A 16,643-nucleotide genomic window follows, 5' to 3' on the forward strand; every position below is an offset into this window, starting at 1 on the left:
TTCGGTTTCAATAAATTATGAAAAGTCGGAGAAAATTTTTTGTCGCTGAATCTTCAGAAGCCGGAATCTTAGTCGAGGTCAGGGATGGAATAAAAAATAATTTTTGCTTGAGAACATTCTTCACCAGCGAAAGAGAGAGGAGGTGAATTACGTAAAAGAAAATCGCTCCCGAACTTTTTGAAGAAAATCAATCAGTTGACGATTTTACCTTGAACAGGCCGAATTTTGCAAAAATCATGTGATTTTACATGTTCTCTTCTTTGACTTTGAGGTGGACCGGGCTCATTTTTGTATTATTTTAATTTGCTTCAATAATTTAAATTAAAAACATCAAAATTGAAATAACAAGCCTTGATTTCAACATTTCAATGAAAAAAGTGTTTTAAAATGCTTAATCTGTCGAAATGTTTTGCAATCATTAGTTTCCAAAATAGTATTGACGATTTGTTGTCGAAAATAAAACGTTTTGCGGTACTGTACATCAGAATTTTACAAAAGTTCAAAATATTTTCAATCGATTCAAATCATGCCTAATATGAATTTAAATGCACAAAAATGCATTGAAAATTGCGTTCAGCCAATTAGACATATATCTTTATTATAATTTTGAAATAAAAAAAAAATTGCCCCTGTTTTTTCGACGATTTTGAAAGGGGGGGGGGGGGCTGACATAATCTTTGAAAAATATTTGCAACGGCCTTAGCACTAGCTTGCAATAATTCGAATTAAACCATAAATAACTAAAACGTCCCATTTTACTTTATAGAAGAAATCATGGAGAAAATCGTGCGATCTTTCCGCAAATGTTACTTTTGAAAGAATTTAAAGGAACTCTCATGCCAAAATTCGAAAAAAATGCAATTTTTCAGAATTCCATACATTTTTAATCGATCGTTATGAAGCATTTTAAAGCAAAAAGAACGTACGGCTTTTTATAATTTTTAAATTAGCACTCAAATTTAAAAAAACGATGGACTGCTGTTTTATTGATATTTTATTTAAAAAACTATTAAAATAACACCAGTTCCAGTATTCAAACGACACCTTTTTTATTTGATTGCTCTGCGGAAATGTCGTTTGTAAATAAATAAAATAAAAGAATTTAAAATAAAACAATCAGATTTACTTTTCAACGATTGAAAGCCAAGTTTCAAAATCGATTGTGTGTCGATTTGAATACCGTCTTTACACTATTTTACCATCCTTCAGCATGACATTGTAGAGTGAAAATCTCGATTTTGCCAAAAATAAAGAAAAGCTGTTTTTCATGCTCATACGATATCTAACTTGTAGGGCCTCGTGGCGCGGTGGTTAGCAGCTTCGGCTGCCGATCCCTAAGTTGCTATGGGACGCGGGTTCGATTCTCGCCTTATCCTCCTGGCCTTCTATCGGATGGGGAAGTAAAACGTCGATCCATTTGTGTAAAAGAGGTTTCGGGTGACTCACCACACATAACCTTCGGACGCCTAGAAATGAGAAGAAACTTGCAACAGAGACCACAAAAGACCCGGGGTCGTTAAAGTGGATTGCTTTGCTTTTTACAATATAAAACTTATCGTTATTGTTGGAAACGCTTAGAACAGACATCTATATCTAGCAACATTTTTACCTAAAATTATCTTTGAGAATTTGCTTCCAGGCCTCTTGATGTCTACAAGGATTTTAAAGTATTATCTTAAGACAGCAATTCCCCACGAAAACAGCATGATTCGAAAAAAAATAATGTCCAATCGTTCTCAAAACTTGCGAATAAGACAGCTAAAATCGGTTGAAATGGCGTGGAGTTATGATTTGGACGAAAATCGTCGAAAATGGCAATTTTTCGGACCACCCTAATACGGAGTAGGTCACCCTAAGGGACAAACAAAAAAACGGGTCTAATTATTCCGGCCAATAAACCCTCAGTCCAATCTTGAGAACGATCGGACAACTTTTTTTTCGAATCATGAGTATTTTTTGGTGGGAAATTGCTGATAAACTGGAACGCCCAACGCATGTCCAACTTACACGGACGCCCAAGCCTCCCAAAAAAGTTGGAACGGTAACTTCAACTCGCTGGTTCTCGGGCATTACTCAATCAATCGGGACGATTCTTGTTTCCAATGATTTGTAAGAATGTCTAGATGATCCTAAAATTTTGCAGAACTTGATTTGAACAAATCTGTACAACTTTTTTTAAACGACGGCCCCCGTTGAATTTTTGGCGGATTTTTTTACACGCGAAAACAAAAGTTGGAACGATGTTTTTGATCGCAAAATATACAGATTTGATCAAATTGAGTTCTGCAAAGTTCTAGAATCATCTAGACATCCTAACAGATCACTGGAAAGAAGAATTTTTTTTGAAAAAGCTGTCATTAATTTCTAAGCTACTTACACAGATTTTTTAAGTTCATAAAAGCTAAAATTGCAATGAAACCATAGTGCAACTCTCTCTGTAGAGTAGGATGATATCGACAGAAGTGTTCACAGAATGCAAACGAATTCCACCAAATGCAACTAGAGATACTAGGGCTATTGTATACGTGTATCTCCAAATACTGCGAACTTTGTTGCTCACCCTACAACAAGAAACCTCTGCTTCGATAAAAGGAGAAAAATCTGCACAGTGAAAACTTTGTCCAATCGAAATTCTACTTTTTGTATGTGTTTAATTATAAATTATGCCATTTGTTTTCGAATCTTAAAATAATCTTAAAAAGAAATATTCAACTAAAAAACAAAAAATGAATATTTTTCAAGTGTCAAAACCCCACTTTTGGGAAATCTGAGCCCAGTTCAATCCAGCTTGCGACTTGAATCGAACTGCAAAACCTCCCGAACCTAACCACCGCCCTAGATTGGGGTTGAAATCATAGCAAAAGCAAACTGCATGCAACCTAACCTCCCACCCGGGATTAGGCAAAGAAGCCTGGGTGTGTGCGCTTGTTCTCCACACATATGCACACTAAAGTGCACTTTTCCAAGCGGGTGAAAGATTATGAACTTCCGGAGTTAGCAGAGGGGCGGGAGAGAGAATTTGAAAAGTTTATTCCGCAAGGGAAAATTTTCGACTGCTTGCTTCGACATTCTCACAAGTTCGTAAGAAGTGAAAAATTATGCAATATGGTGGCGGGATGGCGCTCTCATGGTGCCAGCTGGTGAACGCACACACCCACACACAGCTAAGGTAAATGGGAGGGAAAATTCGGTTTTGATGACGTTTTGGTAGTGTCACCGGATGTGGCACAGTATAGTTGTGGTTTTGTGGTGAAAAAAGGGAACCATCTGGGCTGGAAGTGTTTGCCAATGGGAAATGAAATAAGGGTGTTGGAAATAGTTGGATTAGAATGTAAATTGGTTGAAAAGGAGATTTAATCCATCTTTATGAAAAAACTGGACAACGAATTCAACCAGCAACATATATGATTTGTGCTGCTGATTCAACAAATTTTAAATAATGTGGACAATATTTTATTCTATCTTTATTGTTCCTTGTTGTTCTGACGATATTTAGAAGCTCTTTCTCTGGTTCATAAAGCTCTCCTCGCTCCTTAAGTAGAATGGTTATTTTTTTCGGAAGAAGGGGGTGGTCCCAATGCACACATAAAATAGCAATTCCATCCGGACGATGATGGTTTGGTCGAACAAGTTTTCCTCAAAAACGCTCTCTCACACACACTCACATCTACTCATACCATCGACATGTCATAAAGCTAATCTAAAAGTCTTAGAATCAATTGACCGAGGAACAAATGGCCAAACTAGCCCCTCCTCCGGTCTCCCCTTCTACATGGAGGAGGTCCAATTTGCTGCACAATCAGCAAGTTTTGGCCCGGTCGGGGGAGAAGAAAAAACAAATTTGCCTTTCTGCTGGTTTATTGACTTTTGCAACAATCGTACTCGGCATCTCTCGTACGGCAGAGAAGAAGTGCATTTATTTGTTGGCTCTCGCTAAAGTGGTTGTAACAGTTTGTGAAATATTGCACTTTTACAGTGCTGTTTGTTCGGCTTTTTTTTTAAGAATTGAGACGACATAGGTGTAGAGATAAATTCCAGATGGAGCAGAATTTTCTCGTAGACTTTTTACTCGAAACCCTGAAATAAATTCTTCCCTATGGCCAAAAAAGACATTTTGCATCATTGGTTTGTACCTACAAGTCTCCCTACAATTTTGGTAGCTGTCGACACAAATAGATAGTATATATTCAAAAATCTGTATTTTGAGAAGGAAAATTTTGTTGGATTCTATAACACCCTAAACTAAAAAACATCATTTTTGCAATTCCGTCGTGAAACTACTTACTTTTCCTGTCATTCTTGAACGACGAAATAGCCTACTTTTCTGTACCAAAAATAACAGAATCGAATAGCAACACTTTTCAAAATAAATGCTGAAAAGTTCTACTTTTCAGCACTGAAATGGTTGCTGAAAAGTTGAACTTTTCAGCACTTGTTTCGAAAAGTAACACTTTTCAACATTTTTTTGATTTAAACGATTTATTGACAAAATACATGAAAATTCGACTTAAAATTTCACTCAATGGGTGTTTTTCGAAATTGCAAAAAATGTTGTATGGAACTCGTTGCAAAACTTGATTTTTTCAGCACTCGTCGTATTTATCCAACTCGGTGAACCTCGTTGGATAAATGTACGACTCGTGCTGAAAAAATCCTCTTTTTGCAACTTGTTGCATAAACTACTATTTTTATTAACTTTTAAACACTAAGAGTTGTGTTCTCAAAAGTTTTGGACATTTTGGGATATTACAAAATTATGCACTTGTGGTGTTGTGAAACAAGAGCTAAAATTTTAGATTTTCATTTAAAAAAAAACTAAATTTTACCGCAAAAAAATCATTTGACCGATTCTTAGCGAAGCTACACCAAAATGTTACATTTTTCAATTTTCAATGTGATTTTTTATATGAAAGATTTCATTTTTATTATGATTCAATAATTTCAATGTGCTTTAAATGCGTTTTCTTACCTCAAAAGCCAAAAATATTGACCAAATATGGTCTGCAAGCCATTGAATGGGAAAGGAGTTTTTTCATAATTCTGCTCCTTTCGTTGTCCCGTCACGAAAAGAAATGGCTGGTAAAAACTCAAATTTCAACCAATCCGTTCAGTTCAAGGAGCAAAAGATTCGTTTTTTAATTTGTGATAATGTGTAGAAGAGCAAAAGTTTTTGAAAATCAAACTGGCAAAACTGTAGCGATTTTTGTAGTGTGCCTTTTGAAAGTCCAGTTTTACGATGTTGTCCCGTCACGCTACATTTTTATTTCAGTGGAAGCACAGGTACTATATGGTTCATTCTACAGGATATTTCTTTGTAGGAAAATCAATTATCTTTCCAAATATGTAATAACATTGCGGGGTTTTTTCTTTCATTTAGCCACTATAGCCAAGATGCTGAAAAAAACTTGAGATTTTTTTGAAAAGGAGCCGAAGAATCGGTCATTTGATTAAAAAAACGATTTATGATTTGTATAAATCATCAATAAATAACATACGACCTAAGGCAAAATCCATATCAATTTTCTAGATTCTTTTAATTGCAAAAATTTGATTGAAAGTTTGAGGCGATTTGTGGATTATTGATGATTCCATTTTGCCAATATTTTTGGAAATTTTTGTGTGGATTTCGGGAGCTTGTGCGTGAATTTTATGGTTTTTTTTTCTGGGAAATTCGTTAGATTTATTAAGAATATGTGGAAATATGTGTGTAAATTAAAAGAATTTCGGGAATGTTTACTATGATTTTTTTAAGAATTTGTTGTATTTTGTAGAAATTTAAAATAAACATAGTGATTAAAAATGTAAGCATTTTAGAAATAGTTTGTTTTTTTTGCCTTATTTGTGGGAATTCAAAAGAAAATGTAATTGTTTTTTTTTGTGAATTTTGGCTTAAATTTATGGAACCTTGTGTTCGATTATCTTGTTTTATTATGTGAATTTGTTTAAATAAGTTGTAATTAATTGCAATTCCGAAATTTGGAAATTTGTTGGATTTATTGGGATTTTTGGGGAAATGGTTTTTATTTAATGAAATTTTTTACAATTTGTTTGAATTTGTGAGAATTTTCAATACATTTTATTATTAATCATCTGGAAACCGTGTAAATCAAAAATCGGAAGCGTTTTTGATTTTTTTTCATAAGCAGTTTTAATTTTTTTTATAAAAACGAATTTGTTCGCAAATGACTCTTGCGTCGTTTTTATTTTTTCCGGGAATTTCAGTTTTAGCCAAATTTTAGTTTGATTAGTTATTTTTACAGAATTTTTATGTTGAATTATGATGTTTTTTGGTGGGCGTATATTTAACAACTAGGGCTAGTGATTTTCGCGATATCGCAAAATACGTGAAATTTGCTCTTGGCTTTGAACTTTTAATGTTGATTTTATTTAAATTGTCACACGCAATTATAGAATTGTAGAATATCATATTTGTTTAGTTATTTTTCATTTAAGTTGCACAAATTTGGATTTCCTTATTAAGCCATTTTATTACTTTAGATTGCTGAAATTTGTCCAAAATCTTTTTATTCACATATAAAAAGCAAAACAAACAATCTGTTAACCCTGAAACATTAATTTTGTTCGTCAACATGATTTTTTTCAGTACTGAAAAAAAATACGACTGCAAAATGTTTAAACTTACGAGTACGATTTGTTTTCATTAGGAAATTTTTCTCAAATATTTGAGTAAGTAAAACAGGCCGATTATTGATCAGTTTGGATGTTTTAGTTTTGTAGATATTAAAGCAAATGAATCGGTATTTTTAATTTCTATATCGTCAATAAGATTAAATTTCCTTAATTGATTCGTGAAATTTCCATTGATAAAAATTCAACGTGATTTTTTAACGTAAAATATGCAATGAAAATATTTGTAGATTTATTGAATATTTTGCGTATAAAATAACCATATTTTTTTCGAACCTTGGAGTTATATAACTGCACAAAAAAATTGAATTGACATATTTTTGGGTTCTTTAAAAGCAGTCATTTAGTTGAAATTTTCATTTTCAACGTATACTTTAGATTAATTAAATCCCGTAGTCTATCGTTCAGTTATATATCTTGGTAACCGATTCAAATATTCGAAGAAATATCTTGCTATTCTTTCCCATCCGTTTTTAAATGAAGGTGTGCAGCAAAATATCCATACATTTTTGTATAAAGAAACTCAAACATTGAAAAACATATATTTATGTTCAATTCATTCAAAATCGTAAAAAAAATATGCAAAATCAGACAAAAAAAAAGATTTATGCAAACATTTAAAAGCTTTGGCCTTTAAAATAAAAATGTGACTGTAAAAAATAGGCTTCAGAGGCACCCTGGCTCGATTCCCTAGGCAAAAAAATATCTTTGCCAATGTTGAGCCAAATTGGTTAAGGTTTTTGAGTCGCTATTGAGCGTTGAAGTTTGTAAGGAAAAAAAACGCGAAAATGTATGGGGAAAACATCGTTTCAGGATTTCGCCACCAGGTGGTTTAGTTCTCGCTCAGATTCGATCAAGTGTGAGATTCTTGTAGGAAATTATCGATTTCAAAAACATTTGCCTATTTTTTATAAAGTCAAAATGTCATTTCAAGTTATTGTACTCTCAAACATTAAATTCATAACCTTCCTTGTTCATCAAAATCGATTTTCTCACGACCCTTCTCCCAATAAAAAAAAACTGTTGTTCCATGTCAAGGGAAAGAAAATGGATCCTGACGGCAAGAAACATCCGTTTGGAATTAGCCTTGTTCAGATCCAGGTTACTTTCGAAAAGCTGTCCATTTGTTTTGGTCAGTACGTCTACCAATTGATGGGCACGTCTACCTTTTCCTGTCTGTTTGCGTCTTATTTCGCTTTTGCAAAACATGTTTTGCAACTTTTTAAATTTTATGAAATCAGCTTCATTATTTTGTGAAGTTTAACATCTGAAAAAATAGCTTATGGTAAAATGTCAATAGACGTCTTCTTTTAACGGATAAATCATCTCCGGAAACAAGCTATACAACTTCCAAAGGTGCCAAATAAATAGAAATGGAATCACGAACAACAGAAAATAAATAAAATCGAAGTATCCCAAACTTCTTTCCATCTCCATCACCGTCTTGTCCTTCTTTCATTTCCGCTTCCCTCTGAATCCACCTGATCCAATATCCTGCTACCGTTTCAAAAGCACGTGCCACGTGCAGGAAGGACAACAACGATGGGTGGCATATTGGAGGATTGCTACTTGTGGAGAGAACTGTCCGGGAAATTTGCCATTTGTTCAGGGAGGGTGTTTAGGATTTATTTCCTGTCTTTTGTTTACCTGGAAATGCGGTTCTATCTCTGAAAGAACGAGGGGATGGGGGGACTATGATCCACCCCCGAAACTTCCCACTCGGAACGGAGCAAAGACCCTTGTTCAGTCAGAAGGAAAAAGGCTGTTCCGTACTTTGCATGCAAATATGAGCACGAAACCTGCTGGAATGGAACGGCTTTTGGCTGTTGGCCTGCCAACGGCGATGGGTGTAGGTGGGTGGGTTTGCAATATCTATGCGATCAAATATTTTCCTCTTTTGGTGTCCATATTAACTGGTGTTTTGCGCTCAACAGAAAGGGGAAATTTTTTGAAAACAAAAAAGGTACTTCTATTCAATTCTTTTAACCTCAAAACTATTCGATTTTTCTAAATTTATAAACAGATAAATATAGCAGGAAGTTAACTTTTTCAAAAGTTAATCTTCACAGTTACAAAAATCATGGTAACATTACATCTTGGAATAAGTACACGTCAGGAAAAATATGTAATTTTACCTCTTAAAATGTGTGTGATTAACCGCACTCCATACAATTTTTTTTTCTTGTATAGAAAATTGTCCACAATGGAGTTGGGGCTAAGATTTCCACAAAAGTCTCCTCGTGGTTTATGGATGGTCCCTTTCCAAAAAGGCATTAATTTTTGGCTTAAATCAAAAGGCTAATAGTTTTGATTTTTTGTCATATTTCCCGAATAATATATTCACCCTTCTTTAATAAATAGTTTTGTGCCTGCTAATGAAATGTGGTCTGAAATTTAAGTTTCCAAAAAGGTCCAAAAGTAAAGATTTTTTTTTGAATTACGTTACATCATATATCTTTTTTTACCTTTGAAATTCAGCGATAAGTTTTCGAGAAAAACGATGTTCGAAGCACTTATGAAACACTAAAACCCAAGATTTTTGAAAATCAAAAGTTAATTAAAAGGCAGAAAAAATGCAATTTTGAAACTCAAAAATCTCAAAAAGTACAAGCCATAATTGCATTCAAAAGGGGAAATCTCTTATTTTCATGGGAAAGTGTATTGGACCACCATAAAGAAATTCGAAGCTAATCTAAAATTTTACCCAACTTATCAAAATATCGATTGCTGGTAATATTTCTGATTTCTACGGGTTTATATGATTATTTTACATAGCTTTTTATGGCTACAACATGGCTCAATTTTTGAATTTCGTTAGAGTGGTTCAATACATGCTTTCCATGAAAATTAGAAATTCTCAAATAAGGCTAATAAATCACTAAGGCCGTATTTATGCTAGGAAAAACAACTTTTTGTTTGAAGCGTCGCGGATCACCCTTTATGTATACCGTAAATTGGTGATGATTTTAATTTTTAAAACATGTGCTTTGTCTCGATTTATTTTTTTGTTCAATTATGCTTTAAAAAATAGTTTAAATTGTTATTTTAAATATCGGGGTGACTTTCGTAATCACAGTTTATAACACAAATTTCAGTTAAAAGTGTGAAAATTGAATTTATTACGTCAAATTGACCATTATTAAGGTGAATTTTAATGTTTAATTTCAAAAAATTGCTTAACTAAGTTTATTAACATTTCGTCAGTTCTGTGCTATCTTGTGACAACAACCATTTAGTACTTTTCGAGAAAATCGATTTTTAAAGTTTGTTGGTAAATAATTTTAAAACTATGAATGATAGAGAAATTATCGCTTAACAAACGCTCCAAGTTTCAACTAATTTGGTTACACCAGTTAAAAGATATAGTAAATAATGTAAACAAAAATCTGAAAAGCACGTGTCACAAGTGTGTTTCGAAAGTAAAATTGTACACAGCTGACGATTTATTAAATGTATGAACATTGGAGGTTAGGTTAATAAAAAGATTCAAGTTTATATGAAATTCATTATGAATTGATTTTTTAATAAAAATCTATTTTGAACTACCAAAACCAATTTTGAAGCATCATTAATAAATTTCAAAGTTTCCATAGAAATGTGATCTACTAAAAATGCCTTTATATCTGAGGTTAATTTTGAATTCTGATTCAACAACACATAAATCTTGTAACTTTGAAACTTATTCCAACTTTTCAAAGATTACGATTGAGCAGTCCGTTTTCCGATATGAATTCATTTTCATTGAGTGAAACATTACAATTTTAGAGTATCAGTAATTAATTTAAATGAAACTTAAATTACAGATTTTCTCATAATTATAATTTGACTGACCTTTAAAAAAAATTCTAACTTTTTTGAAAACTGCTTCATGAGGTCATTTTAAAACTGGGAGCTTTTTGGGACTAAAAATTGTAGCTTAAATTTTTTTCAAATCTTAATTCGCACTGAGTGATTTTTAAAAAGTTGCTCAAACTTGTTACGCAAACATATTAGATTTATGGGAAGTAAAAAATTGCGAACATATAATTTCCCAGTATCTGGATTTATACTATGATAAATAACGACTCAAAACAACAATTTAAAGTTGTTTTGTTCTTTTTTAAAACAGTTGTTAATATTCATTATAGAAAAAGTAATCAGGAACACCCGAATGTTCACATTTGGCGCACCTTAACTTTACAAAAATTGACAAAGTTTGTTTTTCTTCCAAAATATAAATAAATATTGAGATTGATGCGAAACACAAAATTATTTTTCGACATCAAAAAAGGAAATCATCTTGATACAGCGATATTAACTTATTTACAATTGATATGCTCGAAAGTTTATATAAAGTATACTTATCTGGAAAAGGCTTTTCATCTTAGAAATAATAAATTAAAATAATATTTAAAAAACAATAGATTTCTTTTCTGTGTTGTAATTGCTTAGCATGCTTTAAGGTAAAACGTGGACCCCAATTTTTTGGGTTCTCTCAATTATAGTTATTGAAGTTATTGGTAAGTTTAAAATTACACATGTAGTCTCGAACAAATTTCCCGGGAATCGAGAGGTCTAAAATTGATCGATTTCCCGGAATTTTTTTCCCGGGAATTTCCGCTCATCACCCTCTAACTCTTAAGTTCCAAAATCGCTAAAAATCTAAAACTCCAATCATGACCTAATATTTAATTATTAAAAAAAAAAATCTTACTTATCGCTGCTGTTCTCATGAAGCAGTAAGCAATAATGAAATTTTAATAAATCATGTACTCCAACACTGCGTGAAAACTTACGTGTTTTCTCTGTCGGTTTTGCTTTGGATACGAAAAAAAGAGAGAGATTTTCAGAAATAATAAAAAATAAAAAAATATTTCAATTCTGTAACGCTGACCACTTCTCTCTCTTTCTTCTCTTCCTCCTCTCTCCAGCTTCATGCAGCACTCGCTCGTATCGCTGGACATCTCGGACAATCAACTGCAAGGGCTGCCGCTGGATTCGCTCAAAAACGTCCACACGCTAAGCCGATTAGTGGCACAAAGGTAAGTAAAGCTGTTCCCTCCTCAGTTGAAGAGTAGTTGGTCAGGGCTAAACCGCAGAGAGTGGTCAAATGCCGGCTCGGTTGCAAGTCCCATTGTTTGTTTGGCAAGGCAAAAGCTGCATCAGCCGTCATTGTACCGTTGCATTGTGCGGTCGAAACTTGATGCCGGACCAGCTGATGAAAGGATTTTTGTGGGATTTGATGGGAAAGATATGAGTTTTATTTGAAGGATTTTACGAGGGAGAAATGTTTGAAAAGGGGTTTGACTAGGATTTAATAAGAAAAAAAAAAGATAAATTGAAATTAGTGGATTTCGACAATCCAAAAAACCTAAGACGTAAACTTTAAAAAAATATGTGGAAATGCCTATTACCTAAATTAAAAATTATTATCCAAGATTTGAAAATGGTTAATTTTGTTTCAATTTTCAACAAAAGCATTAAAAATTACCCTATAAAAACAGAGCCCCAACCACCTGACCTGACCATATTAACCACACACGACAACGCCACTTCCGCAAATCCTCACAATCCAGCAAAATTCGCAATTAAGGGATAAAACCCGCGAACCGGTAGAAATATGGAATGAAAGTGAACCTTAGACTTCTTTCCCTTCATCACAACCAGCCAGTTTGACCACAACTTGAGACGGAAGTTGGCGGTTTCAACCGGATTATATCGTGAAACCCCTCCTAACTTTTTTCTCCTACTCGATGGGAATATGAAATTTCAGCCGAAAGTAATTTGAATTTTAATTTGTAAGCTGCAAATGTAAATTTGAAAGTCAAATTTCACCTTCACGGGTAATGAATTTCGTCCCCTCTCTTGTTTCTCATTACAGGAACAACATCAACCACCTGGACGGCAACTGGGGCGGGCTGGCGGACTCGCTGCGAAGTTTGCACATCTCGGGCAACTCGATATCGGAGGTGTCGTTCTTCCTGCACGAGGACAAGCGCCCGAACCACACGGTGCCCACGTTCCAGGCCAGCTCGTCGATCATCAACGCGAAGCCGCTGAACATGCAGCAGGTACAGACTCAGCAGCAGCAGCAGAGCAAGGCGTTCGCCAAGTTGAAGAAGTTGGTGTGGTTGGACATCAGTTCGAACCGGATAGCGCACATTAGTCCGAACACGTTCCCGAAGTCGCTGGTGACGATTGATTTGTCGAAGAACATTTTGGGCCAATTTCCGGCGGCGGTTTTGGAGCATCTGCACGATTTGAGGATACTGTCGTTGAAGGACAACTTGATAGCGAAGCTGGTGGGGGTTGATTTGCCCGGGTCGCGGATAAAGTTTGACAAGTTGGACCTGAGTGTGAACCTGATAGACGAGTTACCGGCCGGGGGGTTGTTCAACGGGACGGTACGCGTAAAGGCAATTAACTTTGATAAGAACTTTATCCGGACGATTCCGGCGGATGCCTTCCGGGATTTGGGGGTGGTGCACATGGTGTTGGCGTTTAATTTCATCGAGAGTGTGGACGATGAGGCGTTTGCCACGTTGGAGAACACGCTGGAGTATTTGGACCTGGAGCGTAACCGGCTGTTGTCGGTACCGGCCGCAATCGGGACGTTGAACCGGTTGCGGTATTTGTACCTTACGTCGAACGAGCTGACATCGATAGACCGGCTGCCGGGCACGCTCAAGGTGCTGTCGTTAAGTGGTAATAATTTTACCGCGATTCCGGTCGAGGGACTGGCCAATTGCACCGAGCTGTCGTATCTGAACATGGGCTACAATAAAATCGCGGAAATCGAGGAGAACGACTTTGTCGGATGGGGTGCGAATCTGCAGACGCTGCTGTTGAGGAACAATAAAATCACCAGCATCAATTACGGTGCGTTTAATGGGCTGGAGACGATTAAGGAGATCAGCCTGAGCTTTAACGACATCCACTACGTGCATCCGAACGTGTTCGATAACATTTCCAGCACGCTGAAGATTCTGGAGCTGTCGTTTGGGATTTACCGCGAGGAGTACCCGATGGACGCGTTGGCCGTCCTAACCGAACTGATGTGGCTTGGGCTGGACAACAACAACCTGAAGGTGATTCCCGACGATGCCCTGTCCACGCTCGGCCAGCTCACGTACGTGAATTTTGCGTTCAATCGCATCACCGTCCTGCCGCGGTCCGTGTTCCGGATGGACGTCCACAAAAACCTGGTGGAAATTGATTTATCGTTCAACCTGATTGAAACGCTCCACACGGGCACGTTCGCCAATCTCGAGTTGATTCAAATCATAAATTTGTCCTCGAATAAAATAAAAACCGTGGAGAAAAACAGCTTCTACGAACTGCCCTACCTGACGTACGTGGACCTGTCCTTCAACGGCATCCAGAACGTGAGTGAGTGGGCCTTCAGCTTCCTGCCGGCCCTACTCAGTGTGGACCTAATGCACAACGAGCTGGCCACGTTCTCCCTGAAAATGTTTCGGCACGTGTCCAACGACACCAAGCCGATGAGGCTCAACATCAGCAACAATGCAATCGATAATTTCGAGGGGGACGTCAATTCGCTCCTGTACGTCTACTCACTGGACGCCAGCCATAACTTCCTGCACGACACGTCCGCCTTCCGGGCGCTCGCCAACTCGTTGCGTATTCTCTACCTCAATTGGAACAATTTCACCACGCTCGGCAATCATGCCTTCGGCGATTTGGAAATCCTGGAAATTCTCAACCTTGCCCACAACAATGTGTCCTCATTAAGGCGGCGCAGCTTCGCCGGACTGGTCAACCTCCAGGAGTTCGATTTGAGCCACAATAAGCTTGAAGTACTGCAAATTGAACAATTTTCCCCGCTCAAAAAACTCCGCCTGCTCAAACTTAACAACAACCGACTCCGCGCAGTGCCACGGGACGCTTTCCTCAACACCCGCATCGAATATCTGGACCTCTCAAACAATCTCTTCGCCGCCTGGCAAGCAACCGCCTTCGCAGACATCGGCTTCACCCTGCGCTCCATCCAATTTAGCAACAATTTGCTCGAATTCCTCGACTCGTACATGTTCACCAGCACCCAATTCCTGCTCGAGCTCAACATCTCCTACAACCAAATCAAACTCATCCCGGAAAACTCCCTCGCCAATCTCAACAACCTCACCATCCTCGACCTCAGCGGCAATCCCTTCATTCAACCCATCAACTTCAAAGAAATCTTCCTCAACGTGCCTCGCCTACGCGAACTCAGCCTGCAACACTCCGGCCTCTACCATCTCCCACCCCTCGTCCTTCCCCAGCTCGCCCTCCTCGACATCAGCCACAACAACATCCAGGAGGTCGAGTCCCTCGAAGAACTGTACTACCTCCGCGAGTTCTACGCCGACGACAACAAAATCAACAACATCACCAACCTGCTCCGCAACCTCCCGCAAGCCCTACGCGTCCTCGACATCTCGCGCAACCCCATCCGCAAGATCTCCTTCCACGACTTTGGCTTCACCCGACGCCTCGAAGAACTCTACATCGAGGACATCAAAATCACCAACCCGGACATCTTCATCAAGCTGCACAACCTCAAGAAACTCCGCATCAACTCGCAGCACAACTTCTCCGAACTCGTGTCCAAACTGCGCGGCCTCCAGGAGCTCTACGTCACCGTCTACGAGGACCACATCGGGGACAACCTGTTCACGGCCAAAATGCACACCATCTCCAAGCTGAACCTGCTCGAAATCACCGGCCGCCGGCTCGTCTCCATCCACCACAAAGCGTTCGTCGGCCTCGCTCGAAACCACGACCTCCGCCTGCGGATACGAAACACCCTGGTGAACGACCTCCCCCCGGGGATCTTCTACGCGCTCAAGTACATCCCCCGCCTGAGCATAGATCTCTCCGACAATCTCCTGGTAGCGCTAGCCCCGGACAGCTTCTACCCGAATGCGAGCTCCTGGGACGCGGTGGGGACACGGAGCGTCACCGGGGGCCTGGACATGTCCAACAATCCGCTGCAGTGCGACTGCGGGCTGGTGTGGCTCGGGCACTGGCTGCGGCGGTGGCTCCGGGAGACGGCGCAAGTTAACCTGATCCCGAAGGACGAGATGAAGCAGATGATCAGGGTGAGCTATAAATTTATTTTTTATTGAGGTTCTGTGAGTTTTTTCGTTATTTTTTTTATCGAGTTTAGAAAAATATGTGGTTTTTGAGAAAATATCTGAAATATTTTCAAAAAAATCAAAGCTTGTTTTAAGATTCGAATTTAAAATTGCAATCGATTAAAAACTCTATAACATCGATGATAAAATGCACCGTTTATGGTTTTCTATAATTTTTAACAAGATTTTATTCATCTGTGCTGCAGCTGCTTCATTTTCTTCACCGACAAATATAAATAAGCCCACAAATCAAAAGTGTACCTCATTCTTATAATTTTGTTTCCCTCAACAAATGGCGGTTTCGCAAATTGCCAAAAAGTTTGCTGCCTGCCTACCTACCTACCTGTTTGTACTGCTAATTGAAAAGTTATAAAAAGTTTAACGCCACCTTCTTCTCCCCTCTTACTTGCTTGAAAATTCGCGCATTTCGCGAAAATGACTCCAGCTTTCGGCAGCCCCAGACTTGTTCGTTTTCAATTTCTGACAGCTTTTCCCGGCTACTGATGGTATCATCATCTTTTCCGGAAGCTTTTGACAACAAAGTTCTTCCCCTTCTCAGCAAAATTTGAGGAGAAACAGAAATATTAATTTCTGTCAATCCCGGGTTGGGGTGCAAAACTTTGCTCTCCCCTCAGCTTGTGGATGTCTTCTTTCAGTTGGGCGAGGGATTGGCATTCTGGGGAACGAGCCAGACGGAAACGGTTTCACCTTTGCCACTTTTTGATTTCTAAGCTCACAACCAGACGCCCAGGTGAGGGGGTTAAGTCTGTGTGGCGCAAAACAATGACGAAGGAATGTTTGTCATTCTTTCTCGGGTTAGAGCAAGTTAGAAAGAAACAATAGCATTTTCCTTCCTTTTGTGACTTTTTGAGATGAAAC

The 16,643-nt window shown here is 37.7% G+C and overlaps 1 protein-coding gene across 1 annotated transcript in view; it reads left to right on the forward strand.

Annotated features, from left to right (window-relative positions):
* LOC120416879 (chaoptin) overlaps nucleotides 1-16,643 on the forward strand; it is a 187,973-nt gene that overhangs the window by 150,365 nt on the left and 20,965 nt on the right. Inside the window, exons 3-4 of the mRNA XM_039578773.2 lie at nucleotides 11,559-11,669; nucleotides 12,509-15,728. Coding sequence (XP_039434707.1) covers nucleotides 11,559-11,669; nucleotides 12,509-15,728 — 3,331 coding nt within the window. The remainder of the gene's footprint in view (nucleotides 1-11,558; nucleotides 11,670-12,508; nucleotides 15,729-16,643) is intronic.

This window comes from Culex pipiens, chromosome 2 (assembly GCF_016801865.2).
Source record: "Culex pipiens pallens isolate TS chromosome 2, TS_CPP_V2, whole genome shotgun sequence".
NCBI classification, from domain to species: domain Eukaryota; kingdom Metazoa; phylum Arthropoda; class Insecta; order Diptera; family Culicidae; genus Culex; species Culex pipiens.